Source organism: Globicephala melas, chromosome 1 (assembly GCF_963455315.2).
Source record: "Globicephala melas chromosome 1, mGloMel1.2, whole genome shotgun sequence".
In the NCBI taxonomy this organism is placed as follows: domain Eukaryota; kingdom Metazoa; phylum Chordata; class Mammalia; order Artiodactyla; family Delphinidae; genus Globicephala; species Globicephala melas.
In genome coordinates, this window is record NC_083314.1 from 142,127,682 (window position 1) to 142,155,001 (window position 27,320).

General features: G+C 49.8%; 1 protein-coding gene and 1 pseudogene across 1 annotated transcript; one reads left to right on the plus strand and one right to left on the minus strand.

Moving 5' to 3' along the window:
• Positions 1-1,477: 1,477 nt before the first annotated feature.
• On the minus strand, positions 1,478-26,560 carry CIMAP2 (ciliary microtubule associated protein 2). The gene is made up of 10 exons (XM_060294955.1): positions 26,307-26,560; positions 25,345-25,432; positions 24,724-24,888; positions 24,397-24,519; positions 19,339-19,476; positions 19,061-19,204; positions 17,249-17,410; positions 16,050-16,175; positions 11,859-11,992; positions 1,478-1,550 (listed from the first exon to the last, which is right to left on the minus strand). Exons 1-10 carry the CDS (start codon positions 26,558-26,560, stop codon positions 1,478-1,480), a joined length of 1,407 nt encoding a protein of 468 aa, XP_060150938.1.
• Positions 13,145-13,732, plus strand: LOC132594044 (charged multivesicular body protein 4b pseudogene; annotated as a pseudogene).
• Positions 26,561-27,320: the final 760 nt, after the last annotated feature.

Genomic DNA, 27,320 nt, shown 5'->3' on the forward strand with positions numbered 1-27,320 from the left:
GAAAAACAAATATCATATATTAACGCACGTATGTGGAACCTAGAAAAATGGTACAGATGAACCAGTTTGCAGGGCAGAAGTTGAGACACAGATGTAGAGAACAAACGTATGGACACCAAAGGGGGATAACGCCAGGAGGGTGGGGATGGTGGTGTGCTGAATTGGGTGATTGGGATTGACATGTATACACTGATGGGTATAAAATTGATGACTAATAAGAACTTGCTGTATAAAAAAAGTAATAATAAAAAAAATTACTAGGATTTTGATTGGTATTGAATCTATAGATGAATTTGAGGGAATTGGCATCTTAACAACTTTGAGTCTTTTGATCCATGATTATGGTATATCTCTCCCTTTATTTAGGTCTTCTTTAATTTCTCTCAGCAGAGAGAAATTTTATAGTTTTCACTGTACAAGTCTTATACCTCTTTTGTCAAATTTATACCTAAGTATTTGATAGTTTTAATGCTATTATATATGACATTTTCAATTTTTGGTTGTTTATTGCTAGTGTATAGCAATAGTTGATTTGGGTATATTGATCTTATTTCCTGAAACGTTGCAGACTTATTAGACCTACTTGCACCTAGCTTGGCTTATCAACCTTTTTGAGGATTCAGTAGTATTTTTTTTTCGATAGACAACATGCCTGTGAATAAATTCAGTTTTACTTCTCCCAAAACAGTCATTTTGACATGAGTGATGAAGTAACTTCTGTAAGGCACTCATGCTCTTAAGATTGTTTGAAGTATTTTTGATCATTATGTGAGTTTTGTGGCTGAGGCTGTGAGTCTGTCTCCTCTTTTCTAAAGACAACACACTCCTGCCATCCCACCCAATCTCTCACTGTCCAAAAACAGTGAGGGCAGAAGCTCAGGACATTGTGACCAACCCGCACAGACCCACCTCTGGGCTAGACTGGCGTGCCCACGAGTTCTGACTTTGGGACTGGAACTGTTTGTTCCCAATGACTGCATGATTCCTGGAGGTCAGAAGCCTCCTCATGGCATTTGGCCCTGCTGAGCTTCCAAGAGCATCCTGGGATGGAGATGGAGTATTCCCAGAGAGGGCCTATGGCCACCTTAGGACATATGCTCCACTCTCCCAACTCTCTTTGGGTTTTACTGATCAGGGATCCAAGGACTTTGGCTTTAGAATAAAAGGGGTTCCAAGAGTGTCAACCACATTCCACCCCTTTAGTCCATCTGCTGTCTGGCTCCCATGTTCACGTCAGTAGCCAATTCTCAGGATAATTGATCTGTCATATCAAAAGATATCTGGCCCAGCAGACATCACGACCTCCCGGTAGACATCTCCAGCAAAAGTGATCCCACCACACCTCTCCCCTCTTCCAGACATTCCCATGTGTCCTTTCTCCAAGACCCCCCATTCCCACTCCTACCCTCCCATCCCCAGATCTGTCTTCAGGCCTTTGGGTCTTCCGGTCACTGCAGGCTGTCCTTCATGTGCGACTTTAAGGAATAGGATCTGAATTGTAATCCACAGTTGGAGAGCACTTCCCCCTAGTAAAAGGTGTGATTCTTTCCCTTTAAAAGACAGAGAAAGAGAAAATGGAACTGGTCCCTTGGAAGAGATTGAGCCCCCCATCCCTGGAGGGGCACCCACAGGGGATGAACAGGGTGCTTCCTAGGAGATCCTACATTAGTTGAGAGGCCAAAATTGATAACCTCTAGAGCTTTTCCAACAAAACAGCCTGGTTCTAAGGAGGAAATTCCTCTGCTATGCACCTACTTTGGCTCATCAGAGCCCCCAAACCGGTTTGTAAGAACTTCAAATACAAAATCCTAGCACCTAAAAGACCATCCCAATAGGGAGACTGAGGGTCACAAAAAGGAGGGAACTTGTCTGAGGTCACGCTGATGACCAGAATTCCAGCCCAGATCCCCTGACCACAGTCTAACATCCCTCCCATTGCTCGGATTCTTTCCTAAGGGTGGAACCATGAGGACTCTCTCTGGTTTCATCTCAGAAGCCATTTGGAAGGTGGCATTTTATAAGAACCCCTTGCTTTGTGTGTCCAACAGCATATACCAGCCATTATGGTGCACACATGTATGTGTTTGTTCGTTGTCTGTCTTTCCCACCAAGACGTAAACTTGATGAAGACAGGACTTTGATGTCTTTATTGATATTTCCCCTATGCCTAGACTGTTTCAGATGCTTGAAAGGTGGTGTCCACAAATATCTGTCAAAGGAAGGCAGGCAGGAGGGCGGGCTTACAGGGCCAAAGAGGCCTTTATGATGATCCGGTGGGTCTCCGTGCCTTCTGCTCTTCAGTCCTCCCCAGCCCACTGCCCCTGGCCTGGCTCAGAGCCTCAGCTCTCACCTGACACTAAGTCGGCCTCCTTGTCTCCATCCGGCCCCATCCCACTCCCCTACCCAACAATGCCACAGAGTACGTCTTTAAAACACAAGAGTTACTTCCCATTTAAACCCTTTTGAGGGTCCGGAAGAAAATATTTGCACAATACATGTCTGATAAAGGATGTATGCCTGGAATATATAAAGGACTCTCAACACTTAATAGAAGAAAACAAGTAACCGTTTTTTAAAATGTGTAAAAGAAGAGATATGGAGGAGGTACATGGAAAAATGCCCAACATCTTGTCGTTAGAGAAATGCAAATTCAAACCACAAGGAAATACCCCTATTAGGATGGCTAAATTTGGAAGGAAAAAAAGTCTTATAATACCAAATGTTGACAAGAATGTAAAGCAATTAGACCCACATACATTGTTAGTGGGAATACAATCTTTTCAGAAAATAGTTGGGCAGTTTCTTATAAAGTTATACATACATTTATCAAGTGACCTAGAAATCCTACTCTAGATATTTCCCAAAGAAGAACGAAAGCATATGTCTACATGAAGACCTATATGGGACTGCTTATAGCAGCTTTATTCAAAATTGCCCAGACTGGAAACAACCCAAATGGCCCTCTCCTTGAAAGTGGATAAACTGTGGTATATCCATTCAAGAGAACACAAGTCAACATTAAAAAGGAACAAACTGCTAATATAAGCAACAGTATGGATGAATCTCAAGAACGCCATGCAAAATGAAAGAAACAAGATTCTACATACAGCATGATTCCATTTATATGACATTCTGGAAAAGGCAAAACTATAGGGCTGGTAATCACATCAGTAGTTGCCAGGGGCTGGGGCCTACAAATGGCACGAGGAAACTTTTAGGGGTGATGGTAATATCCTTTATCTTGCTTGTTTGGGTGATTAATTACATGACTATATACATTTGTCAAAACTCACAGAACTGGAAAAAAGATCTCATAGAGCTATATACCTAAAAAGGGTGAATTTTACTGGCTGTAAGTTTTACTATTATAAATCTAACTTTTACAAAAATCCTTCTGTGGCTTCTCACAGGTCAGATAAAGTCTGAGCAGCTTAGCTTCACAATCAAGGCCTCTAAGGACTGACCTAACCAATCTCACCTGCCTTATTCTCTGCGATTCCCCTTTACACACTCCATACATCATCCGAATTGAACCATCTAGGGTTTTCCGGACAGGTCCTGAGCTTTTTGGCTTCCTTTCCTTTGTTCATGCTCTTTCCTTTGTCCTAATTTTTCTCCTCCCTGAAAGAAGTGAACACTTGTGGAAAGAACACAGCTTGGAACCCTGGGGAAGGGGGACTCTGTGCTGAATTTCCTAAGAGTCCCCCTTTCCTGTTCAAACTTCCAAATCTCCCACCAAAGCAGCATGCACAGAGGCCCAGGAGGTCCAAGGGGAGTGACCGGGTGTGAGCAGGTGGGGCGAGGACAGGAAGACTGGCCATGGTGAAGGCTATCTGTGCCTTAGCCTTCCTGGGTTCAAAGGGCCTTCTCTCCTGGTCTCACCCTCCAAAACGCTGTGGGTAAAAGAGTGGGGAGAGCATTCTGGACATAGAAAAGTCCCAGGCCCCTCCTGCCCTCATCCTTCTCACACTACCCTGTAACTGTAGAACGGGGGTTGAGTGCCTTCCCCAGAAATGTGGGAGCCACTCTGGGACAGAACTGCTGTCTGTCTGGTTCTCTTCTGCCATGTCCCAAGATGTGCCTGCCACATAGCAAGTTCTCAATTCATTTTTGAAGATTACATGCATGAATGCTGTTGCCTAGCAGCAGCTTTAGGAAATCCCTTTCTCTCCCCAAATTTCAGTTGTCTCAACTGAAAAACATTGAGAGTAATTCCTACCTTTTAAAGTTATCGTATACAGTAAATACATATAAAATCACTTTGAATATTATAAATATACTCTAGTGATATAAGAATTTATTATTATTATTGTTATAAAAATGGATACTTACGATTTCAATTTCAGATTTCTGGACAAGGAATGTGACTTTAGTTAAAAATACTAAAAAGTTAGTATGCCTACTGAAGTATTTAGGAGGAAGTATTGATGTCTGCCATTTACTTTGAAATTTATCAGATTGTAAGGTAATTAATAGATGGGTAGAAGGATGATCATAGATAGATGATTCATAGATTAACAGACAGGAAGCTATGTCATAAAACAAGAAGAATAAAACATTAATGGTAGAATCTAAGTGATGCATATACAAGGGTACACTGTAAAATCCTTTCTATTTTGGTGTACGTTTAAATTTTTCGTAAAAAAATGTCAAGTGAAAAAACTTAGGAGAAATAAGCTTCTGACAGATCGAACTGGAAGTTTCCTTTGCGTGGGGCACTGACTCATCCTTTAACAAATATGCACTGAGCTCCTTCTACACGTGCCAGCCAGACGCTGGAGTTTGAGAATAGAGAAGTTCTGTTTAGTAGGGACCACAGGCATGTGAATAAATAATTACAATATAAAGGGAAAGTGCTCCAAACTGGGAATGCACAAGAGGCTGAGAATAAAGAGGCATCGTCTGGAAAAATCAGGGAAGCCTTCATATTTAAGCAGAATTGTGGAGGATAAATAGGAATTTTCCAGACAGAAACTAGGAGAAGAGTGTTTCAAGAACAGATCGCAGTGTGGCCAAAGCGTGGCCTGGCTGGAGTGCAAAGCGAGCATGTCCACACGGCCAGAGGGTGGCCAGATGGAGTAAAGAGACCAGGCTGTAAGAGCCAGAAAGGTGACCAGGTGGAAAACTTGCTCCATGGGTCCATCAGCCACATTTATGAAGCACCTCCTATGTGTATAGCTCTAAATAATGGAAAGCAAAAGGCTGCCTTTCCACACGGGAGTCAAATCCCAGGCTGCCTCGCTGGAAGCCCAGAACCAGCGGTTTGGCAGGAAGAAGCAGGTGAGGCTTGGCAGTGACAGGTGAGAAAGATTAGCTGTCACTACACATTCCAGAAGGAGACTTTACAACTCTCCCACACACGCCCTCCCTCGCCTGGACTGAAGACAGCAAATTGTTCAAGGCCAAGTTGTGTTCCACACCCATGGCCTCTGCAAACCTGGCCAAGGAGGAGAGGCTGAAGTACAGGACCTGAGTCAGAGCCCTGGTCCCCGCCCTGCCTGCTTGGCTGCGGGCCTCTGAGCCATTTCCCCCACCTCTGCAGGCACTCACGTATAAGATGGGAAGACAGCCCTGACCATCGCTCTTTGCCTTTCTACAGCAGCCTCGCAGTCTGTGGACCCTACACTTTTCCATCCACACCCACACTGAGTCGTGGCCCGCATCCTACAGCCGAAGCAGGGATTGACAATAGCACATCAACATGGAGGAGTTGTGAGGCCCCAGTAAGAGCACCTCCATCCTTCCAGACTCGACTTGTTCTCATTAATTCTTTACTCCTGCCTTAGTTTTAAATTTATTTTGACGTTTTTAAACTTCTAGAGTAGAATGATTGCTTCTGTTGGTTTCAATCTTTCATATTTAATATTAAAAGCTATTAAAGCTATGAATTTTCCTCTAATGGGTGCTTTGACAATATTACATAGGTTTTTTTTTTTTTTGTGGTATGCGGGCCTCTCACTGTTGTGGCCTCTCCCGTCGCGGAGCACAGGCTCCGGACGCGCAGGCCCACCGGCCATGGCTCACGGGCCCAGCCGCTCCACGGCATGTGGGATCTTCCCAGACCGGGGCACGAACCCGTGTCCCCTGCATCGGCAGGTGGACTCCCAACCACTGCGCCACCAGGGAAGCCCCTTACATAGGTTTTGATACAGAGTTTTTATTGTAATTAATTTCTAAATGGACTGTAATTTCAAACTAGATTTTCTCTTAGACCCAAGAGCTTTTAAGAAGACTACTTACTAGTTTCCAAGTACTTGGTTTTGAGGGTTATCCTTTTATTGTTAATGTCTTGTTTTATTGTACTCTGTTTAGAAAAAGTAACCTAAAATTTTCTATGTAGGGTGTTTTTAATTTAGATATTTTAAATGAAATTTTCTTAGAAGATTAACTTTTATAAGTGTTCCATGAATATCTGAAAATGATGTGGAGTAAAACACACCTATTCAAATCCTCTAAATAATTATTTACATGTCCTTGTCTGTCAAATTCTCAGGTCTATTAAGAATTCCCGGGCTTCCCTGGTGGCGCAGTGGTTGAGAGTCCGCCTGCCGATGCAGGGGACACGGGTTCGTGCCCCGGTCCGGGAGGATCCTGCATGCCTCGGAGCGGCTGGGCCTGTGAGCCATGGCCGCTGAGCCTGCACGTCCGGAGCCTGTGTTCCGCAACGGGAGAGGCCACAACAGTGAGAGGTCCGTGTACCACAAAAAAAAAAAAAAAAAAAGGAATTCCCATTATGATTGTGGGAGTTTGTTGCTGTTATTTTGAGTGCGTGAAGGTTCACGGTTTTTATAACTTCTTCATGGATTTCATTGTTTACCATGATTAAATACTCATCTTTGTCCCATTTAATATTTTTGCCTTGAATTCTATTTTGCTTAGTATTTGTATTACCACTTTTTGCTGTTGTTCACATTTATCTGGTAAATCATAGCTAGATATATTCTTACATTTTATGTCTTCCCCTTTGTTGAGCTCCTATGCTAATTCATTTTTCACTTGCAGTATATCCCCCAGTAATATTTTCAGAAAAGATACATTTGGTATACATCCCAAATTCTTGTGCATCTCTATTTGCCCATGAATGATAGTTTGGCTACATAGAGAATTCTAGTCTCAAGTCTTTTTCTTGTGGTATAAACAGTGTTTTCTATCATTCATGTTTCAGAAGAGAGGCCCCAAACATGTCTGATTGTCTTTTATCTAGATCGTAGGTTATTTGTCTTCTTAGATCTGACATCTCCAAGATTTTTACTTTACTTTTGAAACTCAGAAATTTCACCACACTTTTAGTGGATTGACTGCGTATATTAACCTCCATCCCTCCTGAAATCTCACTAAAACAGGAGTAAAGGAATACAAATTTAAACTCATATACCCACAAGGACAAAAAGCATAGAAGCAGCAGCAGTAAGAGAGAATATTTAGGAAGTTGAAAAGCAGATGGAAGAATGGTAACTATGTTAGCATACCCAAGAAAGCTAAATCCTAAAATAGAAGAAGTTAAAGCTAAGAATTCCCTCACTCCAAAAGACCGAGGAATTGGCAGCACTAGGTACCCCTGGAATTGGGAGTGCACCAACACAAGGATATGGATTGAATGTCTGTGTAATATCAACCTCCCTCTCCACTCTCTGCAGCCAGATGAATACCCTTCATGAATGAAGATTGCAGAATTTATTCTCTGGAGACAGAGAGGTTCTCTGTACAGGATGATACCGGGAAGAGTTGATGTCACGAGTATCCTATTTAAAACAGGGAATCAAATGGGAGTTTGATCACTAAATATTGAGATCTCTAAGTTCTTCTCCCCCACATAACGTTCTGGCAGCCAGATTTACATCTCTCAGAAGAGCTTTCTCCAGCCAAGGCCAAGGGGAAAAGATCTAACAACACTGACACTGAAATTCCCCCAGTGAAAACACTCAGCTTGGTCATGCTATGGTGAACCAATGGTCAACAAGTGCCCCAGAGTCTCTAGTAGGATTTTCAATTAGACATGAGTGCACTGTCAAGGATCACCAGATATTTGAGAAAAATCTCTGATATGGAAGATTGAGGCCAAAACAAACACGTGAAAAAAAAAATTGAAACAGAAGGAGACTATGTCAGGCAAATTTGTCTTAATAATATCTTCAAAGGATAAGAAAGCATTGTATCCATGAAATATGAGCATGTTGTTACTAAAAGGAACATTCAGAAAACAAAAATAACTCTTAGAAATTAAAATATGAACTCAGAAATAAAAAACTCAGTGAATGAATGAGAGAACATTTCTCATCACCTGAAAACAGTCAGCAGCGCAGCAATACTCAGGGTAGAACCAAGCACAGAACAGGTCTTTCAAATGAATCAATCAATGAAAGAGCATATAAGGAAATCCTTCTTCCCAACTTATGACTTACCTTCTGTGCCTCGTGGCAAAGTCCTCCTGAGCCAAGAGTCCAATTGAGTTGGGGCTTCATGAACAATGAACCTGAGTCCCAGTGAGAATCATGCACTGGCCTGACCATCAGACACCCACAGGCACCTGATGGTTGGCTTCCATTCGGTAGCATTCATAAGCCTTAATTATGCCCAGCCATGTCCTCTAGGGTATAAAGTATTTCCCTTTTACAGATGGGAAAACTGAGGTCTGGAAGACAAAGGGTGACTCTTGGCTAGAGATGGGTCCACAAGAACCCATAATTGGTGTAGTCTGCCTCAAGAGTTCTTGTCCTTTTTTTATTTGTTTTTTTCTAATTATAAAAATAATATATGTTTACTTTGAAAACTTCAAACATTTCAGAAATAAAACAAGGTAGAATGCAAAAGACCCCCCAGGTGTAACCATGGTCAACAGTCTGGGGTCTAGTCCTCCATGGTGTGTTGTCAAATGCATGTGGCAATGCATTTGTTGGTGGGATTGTTAGTCTCCTATTTTTTAATATTCATATGTATTTACTCTTTCAGACAAAGCTTATAATAAATGTATTCAATTCCCCCTACCAACCCCCTTACAATTTGATTAAAAATTGCACTAAATGTGTACATCAATGGGGAGAATTACTATTTTTTCAATATTGAGCCTTTCCATCCATGAACCTGGTATTCGCTCCAGTTATTCAGGCCTTCTTTAACATCTTTTAGTAAAGGTTTATATTTTTCTCCATTTATGCCTTGAATATACTTGATTAACTTTATCCCAATGCATTGTATTGTGTAGCTCATAAGAATAGAATCTTTTTCTTTTTCTCAATTCAGTTTTCTATTTGTTGTGGCTGCAGTATCAAAGGAAACTATTTACAAACTTTATTGCACTTGCTTCCTTACTTTGCAGTTTTAAAATGAACTCTCGGGACTTCCCTGGTGGCGCAGTGGTAAAGAATCCGCCTGCCAATGGAGGGGACATGGGTTTGATCCCTGGTCTGGGAAGATCCCACATGCCGTAGAGCAACTAAGCCTGCGTGCCACAACTACTGAGCCCGTGTGCTACAACTACTGAAGCCTGCACGCCTAGAGCCTGTACTCCTCAGCAAGAGAAGCCACCGCAATGAGAAGCTCACGCACAGCGATGAAGAGTAGCCCCTGCTCGCCACAACTAGAGAAAGCCCGCATGTAACAATGAAGACCCCACGCAGCCAAAAATAATTTATTTTTTTAAAAAAAAGAGTGAATTTAAATAAATAAATAAAATGAACTCTCTTGGATTTCTTTAGGTAAACACACATACCATTATAAATTGTGATGATTTTGCTCTTCTTTACCAATATTTTTATTTTTTGTCTTACTACATTTGCTAGAACTTCCAGAACAATGTTGAATAATGCCACTGATATAGGCATCCCTGTTTCGTTCTTGACTTCATGAGAAACCTTTGGTATTTCACTGTCACATTTAATGTTTTTGGCCTCTACTTTCAAAGCTCCCACCCTCCCTCAGGGTGAAATGCCCTCCTGTTTCTCCCTGTCTCTATCAAATCTCCATCTTAGTAATCTTTTCCTTGGGTCTTTGACAACAAAGGGTGATTTAAGCCATTGTAGTTTCTTTTCCTGGGTGATGTGCATTTTCAGCCTCTGTAAAGAACTTACCCCTTGTCCCCAATGTTCACTGCAGCACTATTTACAATAGCCAGGTCATGGAAGCAACCTAAATGTCCATCGACAGATGAATGGATAAAGAAGATGTGGCACATATATGCAATGGAATATTACTCAGCCATAAAAAGGAATGAAATTGGGTCATTTGTTGAGACGTGGATGGATCTAGAGACTGTCATACAGAGTGAAGTAAGTCAGAAAGCCAAAAAAAAATATCGTATATTAACGCATATATGTGGAACCTAGAAAAATGGTACAGATGAACCGGTTTGCAGGGCAGAAATTGAGACACAGATGTAGAGAATAAATGCAGGGACACTAAGGGGGGAAAGCGGAGGGGGTGTGTGTGTGTGTGTGTGTGATGAATTGGGAGATTGGGATTGACATGTATACACTGATGTGTATAAAATGGATGACTAATAAAAACTGCTCTATAAAAAATTAATTAAATAAAATTCAAAAATTAAAAAAAAAAAAAAGAACTTACCCTTGTATTAACAAGACGGAATTCGGCCAAGGCCTAGCAGCAGCTAAGGGCCCGGGAAGCCAGCACTTACAACATACCTACAAAACATCATCCACGGGGCAGGGCACATCTACATGCATTATGGCCTTCAGTCCTTAAAGCAGACTCTACAAGGTGGTTATTTTGTTTACTCTCACTTTTCAGATATAAGTCTGTCTCCAAGTAACATGTAGGTCGCACAGCTGAGTAGTAGACACAGAATTCTAAGCCAGTTTACAAGGGAAATCCTGTAGCACTCACGCAACGGGAGAGGCCACGGCAGTGAGCCGTGGCAGTGAGTGGGCCACGGCCCACATACCGCAAAAAAAAAAAAAAAAAAAAAAGAAGACACAGGTCTACTTTGATAAAAATATTTAAAAGCTGGGGGTTTTTTTGTTGTTTTTTTTTAACCTCTCACTGTTGTGGCCTCTCCCGTTGCGGAGCACAGGCTCCGGACGCGCAGACTCAGCAGCCATGGCTCACGGCCCAGCCGCTCCGCGGCATGTGGGATCTTCCCGGACCGGGGCACGAACCCGTGTCGCCTGCATCGGCAGGCGGACTCTCAACCACTGCGCCACCAGGGAAGCCCTAAAAGCTGTTTTTAAATATTTAGATCTGGTCCCCCAGAATCTGGTCCTCATGCTCTCACCAGAATTTCCGATGACAGAATGACAGAATTTCCAATTCTAAAGTGCATGTTTATTCATATTTTAACATTTCTGAAGTTGAGATTATACGGCAATTGATGGTATCTTAGGTCAATAAGACACGGCGGCAGCTAACATTTGCAAGCTGTTTTACAGTTAGCCACAGTATTCCATGCGCTTTTTTCTTTAGGTTTCACAACAACTTCCTGAGGTGAGTTTTACCAGCCCCGTTTTCAACACCAAGAAGCAGATTCCATGTGGTGATGCCATGCAACGTAATCCTAGACCGTGTGGGTTGTGGGTGGAGGAGTTAGCCTCGATGGAGTTCCTTTTCTCCTTACCACCAACTTTAGACAGAATATTCCATTTGGGTCTCCACCGTCCCCTGCTCATTGACAGCTGAGGGAAGTGAGGCCCAGAGAGGTTAAGCGATGTGCCCCACCTCACATAGCCAGTAAGCATCAGAGCCAGGATCTGAACTCTTTCCACTGCCACAGCTGTTTGCCTGGCACTAGGGGCGGCAGCTGTGCTCCCATGGGAACCAAGCACAAGATGCTGGAGCCCCCAGCCCAGCCCAGAGTAAGCCCCTCTGTGCCCTTGCCCCTCTGCTGGAGCTCCAGTGGCACTCACTGCATGAGCCTGTCCCGGGCTGGGTCCGAGAGGTAGCGCTTGGATCCACCCATGAACAGGGACCGGTATCGCTGCTGATGGTCCTTTGTCTCCATCAGCTGGGTGTTGAGGTAGCGACCCACACCCACGGGGTTCTGCACCAGGGAGAAGAGGCAGGACATTAGCAAGCTGGATGCCTGGCTTGGAAACTTGATCTCAGGCCCCCTCCCCTCCCTCTAGGCTCCTCCTTACTCCATCTGTTACACAATGAATCGTGTTCCCCAAAGAGATGTGGAAGCCCTAATCCCCAGGACCTCAGAGTGTGAGCTTATTTGGAAATAGCTGCAGATGTAATCAATTAAGATGAGCTCATACCGGAGTAGGGTGGGTCCTTAATCCAATGTGACTAGTGTGCTCATAAGCAGAGACATACAGGGGGAAGATGGCCATACAACATGGAGGCAGAGGCTGGAGTGATGTATTTACAAGCCAAGGAGTTCCAAGGATCGCCAGCCACCACCAGCGGCTACAAAGAGGCCAGGAAGGATTCTCCCCTACAGGTTTCAGAGGAAATGCGGTTTTGTCGATACCTGGATTTCAGACTTCTGGCTCCCAGAACTGAGAGAGGATAAATTTCTGTTGTCTTAAGCCATCTAGTCTGTGATACTTTGTTATGGCAGCTTTAGGAAATGAATACACCATCCCACCCAGAAACCCGGGTTGTAGTACAAGAAGCGCCAGTGGAGAGGTTCAGAGAGGAGAGGCAGCCTGTCCAGAGTGACGAGTGAGGGCAGGAGAGTGGCAGGACAGGAATCTGCCACTTGTATAGAATCTGTCCCAAGGTCAGACTGGGTCCCCAAGCGAAGACTCTCTCCCCTTGGAGGAGGTGCAGGCTGGAGGTGAGAAAAGGAAGAATGTAGGGACCTGACCGTCTGGACCTCACAAGAACCGAGCAGGGCAGGGGGTATGGGCACACTGGGGGCCAAGGCATCGCTCGGGAGACAAGGAGGTGGAGTGGAAGAGGGAGAGCTGGGGTGTGGGCCTGCGGGATGGGGCAGGGGGAGCTTAGTAGGAAGGCAGGTTCCAAGCAAGATGTTCCCAGGGAAACCAGGAGAAAGCCACAGCTTAAAAATACACAGCTGTTCAGGAGGGCTGCGGCGGCAGCGGGTGGCAGGGCGGGGAGCGGGCAGCGCAGGCTGGCATGTCCAGCAGCAGCAGTGTCAGTGTTTGGGCAGCTGTTCAGGGCTGGAGGGGGTAAAGCCGGCAAGGGCGGCCCAACCCCCCCCCGGGAGGCCATCCAGAGGCTTTGGAACACAGAGGAGATGCTAAGTAAGAAGAAAGAATTCCTGGAGAAGAAGATAGAGCAGGAGCTGATGGCCGCCAAGAAGCACGACACCAAAATCAAGCGTGCTGCCCTCTAGGCACTGAAGCGCAAAAAGAGGTATGGAAAGCAGTTGGTACAGATCAACAGCACGCTGTCAACCATCGAGTTCCAGCGAGAGGCCCTGGAGAATGCCAACACCAACACCAAGGTGCTCAAGAATGTGGGCTATGCCACCAAGGCCGTGAAGGCTGCCCACGACAACACGGACGTCGATAAAGCTGACGAGTTAACGCAGGACATTGCTGACCAGCAGGAACCTGCAGAAGAAACTTCAACAGCTATTTCAAAATCTGTAGGGTTTGGAGAAGAGTTTGACGAGGAGGAGCTCGTGACAGAATTAGAAGAACTAGAACAGGAGGAACTAGACAAGAATATGCTGGAAATCAGTGGACCGGAAACAGTCCCTCTACCAAATGTTCCCTCTATATCCCTACCAACAAAACCCACCAAGAAGAAGGAAGAGGAAGACGATGACGTGAAGGAATTGGAGACCCGGGCTGGATCCACTTAACCGGTCCAGTGTGGGCTGGGCCCAGTCTGATGGCCTGCGCGGCGGGCAGGCACGTGCGTGTGCAGGGCAGGCAGGTTCCATCACTCTCGAGTCTTCCTCCAAAGCAGTAGGGCAGCATCACTGCTCACTCTGCATAGCATGGTCTGCACCCAGCGGGACAGGCAAGGGGCGGGGGAGGTGCCTGCTGTTTATAATGTTGAGTTTCTGTAAAATAAACTGTATTTGCAAATCCAACATTGAGCTTCTGGACTACACTGACTCCACTGCTGAACCTCAATGGATAGGGTCGACCGTTTGCAGTTGAAATGACCTGAAGATGTAGCCTCTGTCTTTTTAAGTCAGCTGACTTGTCACACATCTCTTCGTAAGACTTGTATGGTACTGGCAGGAGTTGTTTTGTATTTTTTAAATAAATTTATTTATTTTGTTTAATTATTTTTGGCTGTGTTGGGTCTTCATTGCTGCGCCCAGGCTTTCTCTAGTTGCAGCGAGCGGGGGCTACTCTTCGTTGCAGTGTGCGGGCTTCTCATTGCAGTGGTTTCTCTCGTTGTGGAGCATGGGCTCTAGGCACGCGGTCTTCAGTAGTTGTGGCACGCGGGCTCAGTAGTTGTGACACACGGGCTTAGTTGCTCCGCGGCATGTGGGATCTTTCCGGACCAGGAATCGAACCCGTGTCCCCTGCCTTGGCAGGCGGATTCTCAACCACTGCGCCACCAGGGAAGCCCAGGAGTTGTTTTTTAAAAGCCATAAGCTTTTCCTTGTCTTTAGCTGTAATAATGCATCTGATTTTGGTTTCCTTGAGAGCTGTATTTCTGTCCATCACCTGTGTACTGGCCCCTGTGTTTCCCACTCTGGCCCACTCCTCACTCCCACTCCCCTGGTCTTTTTGGAGTTTGTGACACTGATTTGAAATGGATGGTGTTCTCTTGAGAGCACGTGAGATTGTTAGAGTTAAGTCCCAGCTATACATTTTTCTAACGTAGCTCTAAGGTCCTTGTTGCTGTTTGTGATAACTGATAGATAACTCATACATTTATAATCAGATGAAACTATGGTTTGCACTGTGTATTAAATATCTCAATTAATTTAAAAAAAAAAACAGCTGTTCAAAACCAGGCAAAACTAACCTGCACTACTGGAAGCCAGGAGAGGAACCACCTGATGGGGAGGGAGGTTGGGGGGTGGCCCTGGGGTGCTGGAAACGTGCCCTTCAACCCTCTGGGGGGTGGTTACATGGTGAGTCCATTTTGTGACAATTCATGGAGCTCTTCGCTTAGGACTCATGCTCCCTTCTGTATGGTTATTAGACCCCAGTAAAAGGTGGGCTTAAAAAATGAAGGACAGGAAAAAAAAAAAAAAAAAATGAAGGACAGGAATGAGAAACGGAATGAGGCTGATGCCCAATGCCATCTGGTGCATGAAGAAGGCAGGCACACGAAGGCAAGAGCTTAGCTGTCTTACACGAACACCAACAAACCGAAGATTAGGTCATATATGGGGGATGGCTGCCTCTGGGGAGGGGGAGGAGAGGGGAGGGGAGGGGGAGGAGAGGGGAGGGGAGGAGAGGGGAGGGGGAGGAGAGGGGAGGGGAGGAGAGGGGAGGGGGAGGAGAGGGGAGGGGAGGAGAGGGGAGGGGAGGAGAGGGGAGGGGAGGAGAGGGGAGGGGAGGGGAGGAGAGGGGAGGGGGAGGGGACGGGAGGGGAGGGGGAGGAGAGGGGAGGAGAGGGGAGGGGGAGGAGAGGGGAGGGGGAGGAGAGGGGAGGAGAGGGGAGGGGGAGGAGAGGGGAGGGGGAGGAGAGGGGAGGAGAGGGGAGGGGGAGGAGAGGGGAGGAGAGGGTCCTTGCTCAACCAGAGATGAGAAATGGGCCAACTCCCTGAGCTGCCCCTGAGGCCTCAAGACAAATATGAAGAGAATGGAGGGAGCATTTCCCTACAAAATAAGAGAGTGGGATGGCTCTGGGTGATGTCCATTAGCACAGTGGTTCTCAAACTTGTCCCTGGAACACAGGATCAGCATCACCTGAGAACTCATTAGAAATGCAAGTTCCCAGGCTCCACCCCAGGCTTACTGAATCAGAAGGTCTGGCATGGGGCAAGCCCTCCAGGTGAGGCTGATGCCCGCTCAAGTTTGAAAAACCACTGCCTGAGAGAAATGAGACAGTGGGAGTGGGTGTTAGTCCCTGGTAGAAAAAAAAGAGGTGGGATGGGCTCCCTCAGAGCATCAGTTCCCAGGGGGAAGGAGAACTTGGGGCTGCCTGTAGAATTAGGAGAGTGTTCCCTGCTTCTCACTGTGTATCCCCTACCCAGACGCACTCACCCAGGTTCCCAGAATCATCGGGGAGGCCTTTATGCCTATCCGCTTGGGAGACAGCAGGAACGGTGGTTGGTTGATGTGTTTGCATTCCTTCTCTGGAGGAAGCCACATACCGGGACCAGACACGGCCTAGAGGTGAGGAACAAAGGCTGAAAGCTTGGCGAGGTCTGGCGGTGGTCAGCCTGGGGCCAGGCCTGATGAGGGCTCTGGGCAGCTGACCTCACCGCCCTGGCAGCCCTGAGACTTGAGCCAAGGATGGTAGGAGGTACCTGGCCACCTCCCAACTTACCAGGAGCCCATCCTCTGGGGGTGAAGGGGCCCTGCGGTACTCTCATGACCCCTGCCACCCACTCTATGCCCACCCATCAGCCTGAAACCTCTTTCCAGGTTCCCAAGGGCTCTCCCAGTCTGGCAGGGTCCAGAGAGGTGCTCCAGACCCCAGTCTGGGGAGCAGAAGCCACACGGACTTTGCAGCTAAATGAGTTGGGCTCCAATCTTGGCTCCTCCCCCTTGCTGGGAGCCTGGGCAAATCCCTTCCTATCTCTGGGCCTCAGTTTCCTTTCATGAAATGCAAAAGACAATCCCTCCCTCCAGGGGGCTGAAATGTGTCCTCCCCAGAGCAGGTGTTCAGGAAATGTTGGTACCCTTTTTCATTCCTCTGGACACGCCCACCTTCCCAAGCCCTTAGCAGTTCCCTCCCTGGGGGGGCAGAACCTGCTTGGGGGTCGACTAATGTCCAGAGCCTACTCAAATGACTGGCTGCCGAGCCCCCAGAAAGGAGCCCACCGCTCCCCTAAACAGAACCGGTGTGCGGCCTTCTGTCGGGCAGACCCCTTATTCACACTTGGTCCCGCTCCAGTTTTCCCCTCATCCTCTCTGCAGGGGAGGGAGGGGCAGAGATCAATGCCCACTGGGCACTTCCCGGGTGCCAGGCTCCATGCTATAGGCTCTAGTACTAACCTCAATGAATTCTCACAGCCACCTGGTCATGCTCACGGGACAAGCATGTAAACCAAGGCTCAGAGAGTGACAGACACTGATCCAATGTGACTAGTAAGTACAATACCAGGATTGGGAACCAGGTAAGTCTGGTACCCAAGGGTGAGCTTTCGGCTGAAATAGCCACTTCCACCCCACCCTGCCCCCGCAGGAAAGCCCCCTTCCAAGAGAAGAAGGAAGGAAGGCCATAGGGGCACAGTGACTAGTTTTGGGGGACACTGGCTAAGTGTGGCCCAATAAATTCTTTCTGGAGGGGCTTCCGGGTTGCGGGGAACTTTTGAAAAAACTCCACGCTTCTTATTGTGACATGACTTAAGTTCTTCCACGAAGCTCTTGAAATTCATCAGTTCCCTGGGCCGTTTTTTCTGAGAAACAGAGGAGGAAAAAGAATATGTTATGTCAGGAAAAGCAAGAGCTGCGATGCTGGACCCTTACCACAGTCAGAGACAAGCAGTGATCCAATGAGGCATCACTCTCCCCCATGCCTGCCACTGTCCCATGGCCAGGCCAGTCCACCCTGACCTGGGCGACAGAGACGAAGCCCCCCAGCCAGGGGTGGGGTCAGTCTGATGGGGTCTCTAACAGCCCCTCCTCCGTGCGGTGCCCTGCAGCCCAGCTTGCCTTCATCCATTTCTTCTTTCTTTCACTTGTTTCGTGGACATTTACTGAGTCAGGCACTGTTCTAAGCAGGAGCGATAGTCCAAATATTTAAAAACCAGTGTGACGGGGGAACACTCAGGATTCTTAGGGCAGCAAAGCTACTCTGTATGATACTATAATGGTGGATACATGTTATTATATATTTGTCCAAACCCATTGAATGTACAACACCGAGAGTGAGCCCTAATGTAAACCGTGGGCTTTCGGCGATAATAATGTGTCAGTGTCGATTCACTGATTGTAAGAAATGTTCCCCTCTGGTGCTGATTACTGATAGTGGGGGCCTGGGCATGTAGCGGGGACAGCGGGAACATGAGAACCCTGTACTTCCTGCTCAATTTTGCTGTGAACCTAAAACTGCTCTTTAAAATGTTTATTTTTTAGATAACACAAAATAATATCCTGTGGCCTGGGCATTGGCTCTAGGGCCTACGGAGCGTCTGAGGCCCCTGCTCTGCTGACAGGACACCTTCGTAGCTGGTCATGGGGAGGCCTGGGAAGCCCCAGGGAGGAGCCAGGTTGCAGGGCTCATTCAGTGGCTGTTTACCAGCTGGTCCCAAAGAATTTCAACATTTCACCACCGCCACTTCCTAGCACTCCTGATGCCTTTACCATAGCACCCACTCCCTGCTAACATTCTATATTGTTTTCACTTGCGATAGTGTTTCTTTTTGCACGAGAAAGTAAGCACTTACTAGAAAGTAAGCACCACTGGGGCAGGTTCCCCTGCACTTAGACGATTACCTGGCCCAAGACACACATGAGTGAAGGCACAGTAGAGACAAAATAAACAGTTAGACAAATACTTAAGTCCAATTACTATGAAAGCAAAGCCCACAGTGCTAGGGATCACACAACAGGAATTTGACTGGTGCAGGAAACGGGGGCATCAAGCTAAAATTCGACCTCAGCTTCCCCTCCCAGCCCTCCAGTTCTCTGCCACTAACCCACTCAGCTTAGCTGGGTCTGAGATGGCTGGGAAGTGTCTCCCAAACAGCAGGACACTCAGGCCTGCACCATCTAGGTCCCTGCAGGCCTGGCAGCCTGTCTCCCATCCAGGCCTGGTACTGGGGCCCCCTGCACCTCCCCTGCAATTCGTGCTGGTACAGAGGAGAGGGGACTGGAGGTGAAACCAGACAGATGCCGTGGGGTTCAATCCCGGCTCTGCCCCTACCAGCTGCGTGGCTAGCCTCAGTCTCCTCCTCTAACACAGGGCGCCTTACCCTGCCCTAGCTGGGAGGGGGGAGTGAGCAGGCTACGGGAAGAGTCCTGCGCAGAGCCTGGCACACAGGGTGCCGTGGATAGGTGAGGCCTGTTTTCCTGCCAGGGGAGGCATAGCCCGCCTGGGCACACACCCGCACAGAGTAATGTCCATAAGGCTGAAGCTTGCTTTGGTCACCCGAGAAAGTGTCATAGAGGCCGCGGGTGCCCATGGATCGTGCCAGGTACGCCTCGATGCCACTTTTGAAGGTGTAGGTGCCCAGTGCCAGACTGCTCCCCTGGAACAGAGCACAGAGGACAATCCCTGCTGGTCCATCACCCCTTGGGGCCTCAGTTTCCCCATCTGCCCTGGAGTCCCCCCTCCAGGTCTGCGCAGCGAGGTGGGTGAGGCCTGGCCAGAGTAGGGGGATACCTGATGAGCCAAGGGGGGCGGTTTGTTGGTCATCCTGCACATGAGGCCCTTGGAATGAGACCGGTTCCAGGCACTCTCCTCCAGCTTCGTGTACGGGTTGCCCTTCTCCCCATAATTTCCAGGGCCTGGATAGTAGTTCTGGGGGCGAGAGGGAGGGACATAAATGCTGTTAGTCCCACGCCTTGTGCTGCTGAGCGCATCTGAGGAAGAGATGCCCTCCAGAGGGTAACGGGATTTTCAGAGTCCCTGTGTGTTAACTGCCCCCCAAAACACACAGCACTGTGGGCCTGGGAGCCTCTGCCACTGCTCAGACCTTCAGTTCCCAGTTCAGACTTCACTGGGGCCCCACTGGTCTGTCCAGCTTATCCCTCACTGTTCCCTTCCTACATCTGACGCTTCAGCCAAAGTGAGGTCCTTGCTGGTCCCCAAACCTATGCCATTCTGGCAACCTCCTCGCCTTTGCTTGCTTGTGCCATTACTGCCACCCAAAATGCCCTTCCCGCCTTCTTGGCCTTGGAAAGTTCTTCTAATCCTGCAAAACCAGCTCGAATGTCATCTCTCCTGGGAATGAAGGCTTTCTTCCCTGATCACCCCAGACAGCTGCTTGCCTTGGTGGTCTCGGAAATCCCAACCACTACACCCCTGTGTTATAGCCCTACGTTTACATGAATGGGTTTCCCACTGTGCTGTGAACAGCGCTGCGACCTGGAGGGATCTGGAGTCCTGGGTTCGAATCCTGACTCCACTGCTTCCTAGCTGACTGACCTTGGGCATATGCCACTTACTCCTTCTTAGCCCCATGGCCCACGTTTCAAGCACAGGGTTAGTAGAACTTTCTTCCAAGGTAATGAGGATGATATGAAATAACGTCTATAAAGCCTCTTGCACATGTCCAGTCCATAGTGGATGCCAACACCTAATAAGTCAGGGTGGGGTGGCTGTCTTGGTGGGGCGGGGTAGGAGAGAAAGAGGTAGGAGAGGTTGAGAACTGTGGCTGGAATGAGGATCTGAAGCCTCGACTGCCAGGGTCGGAAATATGGCCTTTGTATGTGGAAAGAGAAGGGCCACCCTGCAGTACAGGTGGGTGAGTGGGTAGCCATCGTTGGGTCAAGACCCGGCAGGATGTTTTCTGCTGCTTTGCACCTTTTAGCCACACGGGATCGCTGCCACTCCACATATGGCTCAGCCCTGACTACCTCCAGTCCCTGGAACCTCCCAGGAAGCAGCCCAGAACCAGGCCTGGCAGAGAGGGTGGGTAGTCAGGCCGTGGCAGGCATCAGGTTCATTCACCCTCAGAGGAACCAGAATGCACATTGCCTCCTTCCAGGGCCCACGGTTTCCAGGTACGTTCAGGAGAAAAGCCCCAAAGGAGGAAGGTGGGTCTCAACATCATGTGCCGGCTGCTCTACTAGGCTTAATATCTTGGTCCTGGAGACATCCTGATGAGATCAGATCAGTGCCACTTGCAATCAATAGATGGGGAAACTGAGTCTCAGAGAGGCAAACCTTGTGTCCAAGGTCCCACCTCCAGAAAGGGGCAGCACAAGGGTTCTAACTTCAAAATCCATGCATGATCCTCTGAGCTTCTACTGTTTCCCAGGCACTGTGCAGGCACCAGAGGTGGGAGAGGAATAAGCACCACGGTGTCTAGGGAGACCTCAGAAGCGAGGGTTATAACAAAGGGGTGGAGCTGCTGATCCCGGAGCTCACAGACCAGGAGGAGCCCAGTGCCGGCACTCTGTCGGCAAAGCCTCATCTCTCCCTTCAAACCTTCAGGTTCAGAGGTGCAGCAGCACACCTGGGCTGATGTGAATACCCCTGACTTTAACCAGAATGTTACGTTTCAGGGCTTCTGGGACCGGGCAGGAGTGCTTAATTCTGGGGGAAGTGGGAATTGTCATTTACAAGATTTCCTTTTAGGTGGACCTTGAAGAAAGAGTCATCTTCCCAGAAGATGAAGGGGTGGGACAGGTGTCCCAGGTGGAGGGGGCCATAAGAGCACCTCTGAGGCAGTTGGGAGAGGTATACTGGGAAGAGAATGGGAAGGCCTTGAAGGCCAAGCGGGGCATCCAGACTTGATTCTGGGGCATGAGGACACTTAGGAAGGCAACTGGGGCAATAGTAGGTGACCAGGACATCAGTCCTGGGGGCGCCCCTGGGCAGGGGGAGTGTGGCTTGGGCTTGGGCAGAGGTCAAGGGGATGGAAGGAGGAGGATGGGAGACAGAAGCACAGACGCCCGTGACTACAGGAGAACAAGGTGCCCGTGGGCCTCCGGCTCTGGCCGCTGGGCGGTGCCATTGCCCAGGAAGAGCAGGCCTGTGGGAGATGCTGACATCGCAGGAGCAGGGCATGCAGAGTTTGAGGAGCCTGGAGGACCCCGGGGTGGGGATCTGAAGCCATGTGCATGGAGCCTGGCTGCGCAAGAGAGAACACCCCACAGAGGGTGGTGGGGAGGGCAGGGCCTGGGAAAGAGAAGCCATGGAGGGAGGCTGGCAGAGGAGCTCCAAGGACACAGAGCCCAGTGTCCCCACAGCCAAGGGAGGGCAGAGCGTACTAGGAGGAGGATGGAGGCAGAGCCCAGTGCCAGCACAGGAGGCGCTGGCTTTTCAGGGGTGTGCTTCAACAGCCCATCCGCTCTGGGGAAGGATTTACAGGACCCAAAGCAGGCACCCACAGCTTTGGCACTGGCGCTGCGGAGGCCCCCATGGAGAAGTCAGCACCCTGCACAGGTGGCATTTGTAGGCCTGTCCCACCCACACTGGGAGGACAACTGGAGGGACCAGAGGCCAGAGGAGGCCATCAGGTTCCCAGCCCAGAGCAAGATGGTAGCTGAGAAAGTCGGGCCTTGGATGTGAGCTCTTCCCGGGGCTGCCTTCTGCCCACTGGGGCAGTGCCACCTCCTTGAACTTTCTGTCCAGCCCTGAGCCCAGGAGAGTGGCTCGGGGAAATCCCGCAGGGCCCAGTGAGGTTACTGCAGGAGCAGATGTGGGGACCAGAGAGAAGAAGAGACAGCTGGAATGGAGGGACAGGCCGTGGGACCTTCACCCTTCTCAGCCAACCTCGCAGATGCTCCAGCGCTGGGGACCGGGCACAGGAGGAAACAGACAGCATCTGATTTGTTCCCCCAACTCCTCTGCCTTCAGTGGGGCTGGGCTCTGCCATTAGATCCTGTCCTCCACGGATGGTCAAGGAACAAACCAAGTGAGCCCAGCCTACGGGTCAAGTGCAGTTGTTACGTGTGGACACCTTGGACTCAATCCTGCCTCTGCCGCTTAATAGCTCTGTGACCTTGGGCAGTCACTTAACCTCTCTGTGCTCGTTTTCTGTCTGTAAGTGGCGATGACAGTGCCTGCTTCACAGGGCTGTGGTGAGGACTACATTCATTAGTACACTCACGTGCTTAGAACAGTGCCTGGCACACGGCAAGTGCTGCATTAAGTGTCGGCTATTATTACTTTAGACTTGAAGGAAATCATTCATTTTTCAGTGCCTCCAGGCAGCCCCTCTCCCCACAGTGCAGTTACAGCTTCTGCACCTGAGGATGCATGTGCACGTCCCCTGAACGTGGCAAGGAGTAATTCCCAGGCTCCACAGAAGGCTTCACAGTGGTGAGGTGTGGAGGTGAGGCCCTGGCTTGGGGTTTGCCCATTTGGCCCACTGGGGCAAGATGTTTATCCTCTCTGAGCCTCCAGGGCCTCGTCTGGAGTGGTTATAAAAAATTAGAGTGTTTTGGAGAACCAGTACTTAGTAGGCAGGCATGGGTTTAGTCCACAAAGACTTATCACGTGCCAGGCACTGCTAGGACCTGGGGATTCTGCAGCGAACCAACCGGGCAGATGTGGTCCACCCTCGGGGGCTGCTGTGCGCTGGGAGAGAGACACTGAACCCACAGCCACAATCGGGGCTCCTGGGAAAGGGAGATGGCCCCTCATGGGGTCAGGTCAGACCTCGGAGCTGAGAGCTGAGGGATGAGCAGGGGGTCCTTAGGTGAAGGGGCCGCTGGTGGCGGAATGGTACTTCTGGTAGAGGGGAGAGCAGGGGCAAAGCACAGGGCGAGTGCTTTGCCTCACTTTGAGGCGTGAGGAGGACAAGGGTGTCCAGCCCAGGGAGCGTGAGGGGCAGGGGAGGAGGGGTGGCACTGGCAGCGTGGGTGTGACTCCCGCCTTTGCCCGCATGACCCTATGGAGCCTGAACCCCACTCATCCCGACCCACACCGATGCCACGGCAGCCCTCCCGCCACCCCCACCTCTCACCACAGTCACCTCCCCTCTGGATGCCTCCGATCCCCTCCCCCACAAGCATGTCACTCAGTACCCCCCACACACACAGCAAAACCCTCCTCCGCTGTCCTCCCACAGCACCTGGAATCAAACCCGAGGCCCTCACCTTGCCAGAAGGGCCTCATGTCCTGGTCCTCACCCCTCTGCTCTTGCCTCCTCCCCCCTCACTCACAGATTCCGTGAGTCTCCATTGCTCACCTACCACAGGTTTTGCTCGAACACCACCTCCTCCCAGAAGTCTTCCCTGACTACCCTATAAATGGCACCTCATCGTTCACCATCTCTCCCTGTCTCATTTTTCCCCATGGCCCTCATTATATGTGATTTGCTTCTCTGTACCATTGTTTCTACCACTAGGACCACAGCTCCATGAGGGCAGGGTCCTTGTCTTCATCACTGCTGGATCATTACGTGGCACTAGAGGGCGCTCAACCATTATTTACTGGATGGCTGGATGGCTATAGATATGGAGGAGTTTGTTGAGCACCTAATGTATGCCTGGCTCTGTGCCAGGGACTCAAAGATGAACCAGACCCATCTCTGCCGGCAGGGAGCTCCTGATCTGGTGGGGGAGATGCAGAAACCTACGACAGCCAGTGGGCTGAAAGCTGTGGAACTGGAAAGCAGAGGGGCTGTGGGATCCCAGAGGGGAGCCTGGCCAAGTCTGGGAAGAAGAACGGTAGGAGAAAGGGCGCTTCCAGCCCCACCCAGGCTGCATGCTCTTCAGACAGAGCAGAGGGTAGGAGGGATCCCACTCCGTGTATGAGAACACCTACCCCAATGAGTCCTCGGAAGCGAATCTCCCCGGAGCTGAGCAGCCCCCGGGTGCTGCCCGGTTTCTCCTGCAACTCTTCTAAGAAGTCTTTGGAGTTGTAGGAGCCAGGCCCCAGCTCTTCCTTCTGCCCCAAGAGAAGAGAGCAGAGTTGAAAACTTTACACTTGGGAGTGTCCACACGGGCAGGAGTCCAGGCGAGGATGTGTTCCTTAAAGGATGAGGTCTACCTGGGCCTGGGAGGACACTGCAGGCCACCCTGGGGGCAGGCAGGACCGGGCAGGAGGACCTGGCACCAGCAGTAGGGCAGGGTGGGGCCCCAGGGGCCTCACCTGCTGCCGCTTCTCTTTGAGGATGGCCCGGTACTGGAAGTGGGGCAGCTGCGTCAGCCAGGTGGCTTCCTGGGCCTTGGCGCAGCCTGTGCCCACCTCCTTCTTCAACTTCTTGATGCTGAAGCAGGTCTCCTTGCAACCATAGGTCCCAGGTCCTATGTGGGACTGAGTCAGAGCACAGTCAGAGCGAGGCCAGCCACACCCACGAGTCCACCCACAGAGCAAGTCCTCTCTAAGCTGTCACCCTGACCTGGGAGTGGACAGGCAATACCCCTCTGGGGGCCCCTCCCCCAGCCCCGAGCCTGGCCCTCAAGGTGCAACCATGACATCCTCTGTCACTGGCCCCCTTACACTTCAGAGAGAGCCCGCAGCCAGTCTGTGCAAGAGCTGCAAGTGGAACCCAGGTCTCTGTGGATCCGACCCATGCTGTTTTCATTACAGTCCTGCGTTTATCAAACACATTGAGGCCCCAGCTCTGATTCAAGCTCTGAGCTGTGGGCTGAGGGCACGGAGGGGTGTGAGGCATGCCCCTTACACAAATCAGCTCATCTGTCACAGGGAGGGACTCAGAGGGGCAGTGGCCAGACCATGTGGGAGACTCGGGAAGCTATGCAAACTCACCACATCCACAGAGTAAACCCTGGAGTACGGGGCCTCCCTGAAGGCGCTGAACTTCTTCTGGTTGGGATAGACAGCGGAGACGTCAAACCTGGGAGGGACAGATGCCCAGTGAGAGGCACCCAGCCCTGATGAGGGCAGTTCTGGGTGGTGGGAGAGTTGGCATCCCACGGGAGGTGACTTTGGAGCTGGCCCATGAAGGATGAGCAGGGCTGCTGCCTCCTCAGGGTCTTCGTCCTTCCAGGTTCCCTCTCCCTAGATTCCACCCTTGTCTGGTCCCCTAACCCCCTGCTGGGAACCTTTACTCAAAATCACCTTCTCAGTGCAACCACCAGCCGCACCATCCCCTGCACTCGCAGGTTCCCCCTCCCCACTTCCTTTTTCTCCATAGCCCTTATCACTAGCCAACATTTTATATCTTTTTCTTTTTTTGTTTATTATCCACTCCCACCACCCCTCCCATATGAAGGCAAGCTCATGAGCAAGGGCTTTGCTGTTTTGTTCACTATTTTATCCCCAGATGCTAGAACTGTGCCTGGAACATAGTAGGTGATATATATATATATATATATATATCACCTATCACATATATATATGTGTGTGTGTGTATGTATATATATATATATATATATATATATATACCACCTATGATATGATACATATATCATAGGTGGTATATATATATATGATATACACACGATATATGTCATACGTATGAATGAAGAAAGACACCCGGGTTGAAATCCAACCCATGACTTTTGGGCTGAGTGACCTACTATGGGCCAGGCCACTTGGCCTCTCTGAGCAGCACATAGTAGGTGCTTCTGAAATGATTTTAAATAACTTAATAATGGTGGTAAAAGACTCTGGGCCGGGAAGTGCGGCAGGCAGGAGAGGTATAGAAAGTCCCGCCCCCACCCCTCACTGCCAGCCCTACGCCCCCCCCGCCCCCCCCGCCCCCCCACCTCAAGGGAGCCCGTGAACCAGTTGGTGGCCATGGCGCTGGCCCGCCCGCCGCGGCGAGTTCCGCGCGCTCGCGGAACTCGACTGTGGGAGTTTTCCGCGCCCGCCGGCAGGCCAGACCGGCTTCTGCCACCGCCGCCACCGCTGCCACGGCAACCCAGGCCTTGCGATTTGTGATCGCCACAGACCTGTGCGCTGCGTGTTTGCCCGCGCTGCGCCCCTGCAGGCGCGCCCGCAGGGTCCCCGACTTTTCCATTCGGCTATGCACATTTTCATTGCTGCCTTGCCAGACATCCTTCCCCGAGCCCGGCAGATTTAATGGCCCCTCGCGGTGGTTACTATGGATGCCATTTGGTCGGGTTTTAGAGTCATTAGTTGAGGAACCGTTTCCGATTTCTTGCTTTATGGCAGAGCCCCGCGCAGGGCCTGGTGGAGCGCAAAGGCCTCTTGATGTTCACCTTATGCTGGTGGGACCAGTGAGACACACAGAAACGGCTCGCTTAGGCAAAGGGCATTCCATTCCTTCTCCACTCTGGGGAGGGGAGGAGGAGAAAGAGGGAACGGGCAAGGGGGGCCAGAGCGTGGAGGGCAGGAATAAGGTGGTCAGGAGAGAGGTAGGGTTGCAGGGATGGTGTCAGGACTCATTCCTCCCCCAGTTACCTGGACATCCACTCTGGGCAGACACTGTGCAGGGTGCCTGGGACCCAGATATGGTCCCTTCCTGGAAAGTCTAGTGGGGGAAACAATGACTACACAGTGTGACCAGGTCAGTGTGATAGGGAGGCCTCTGACCCAGACTGTGGGTGTGTAAGTCAGGGAAGGCTTCCTGGAGGAGGAGAATTCCAAACTCAACATTGAAGAGTGTGTGTGGCTTGCTAGGTAAAGAAAGGGGTTGAGGGTATGTGCCCCCAACAGGGCATGGTCAGCTCTCTCCTCTCATCCTCCCTTATCTCCCACCAGTGCCCCACAGTCATGCTACAGACCATCTAATATCATCTCCCACGATTGTCTTTGAT

Bases quoted from the DNA above. Each gene is read 5' to 3' on its own strand.
- CIMAP2 (XM_060294955.1), bottom strand. From the start codon at position 26,560: ATGGAAAAGTCGGGGACCCTGCGGGCGCGCCTGCAGGGGCGCAGCGCG. The intron at 19,477-24,396 runs GTAGGTGTTCTC...TCTCGCCCCCAG, and splicing joins GCTTCCGAGGACTCATTGGG to AACTACTATCCAGGCCCTGG. The intron at 16,176-17,248 runs GTCACTGTGCCC...CCTCACCTCTAG, and splicing joins GCCAGTGTCCCCCAAAACTA to GCCGTGTCTGGTCCCGGTAT.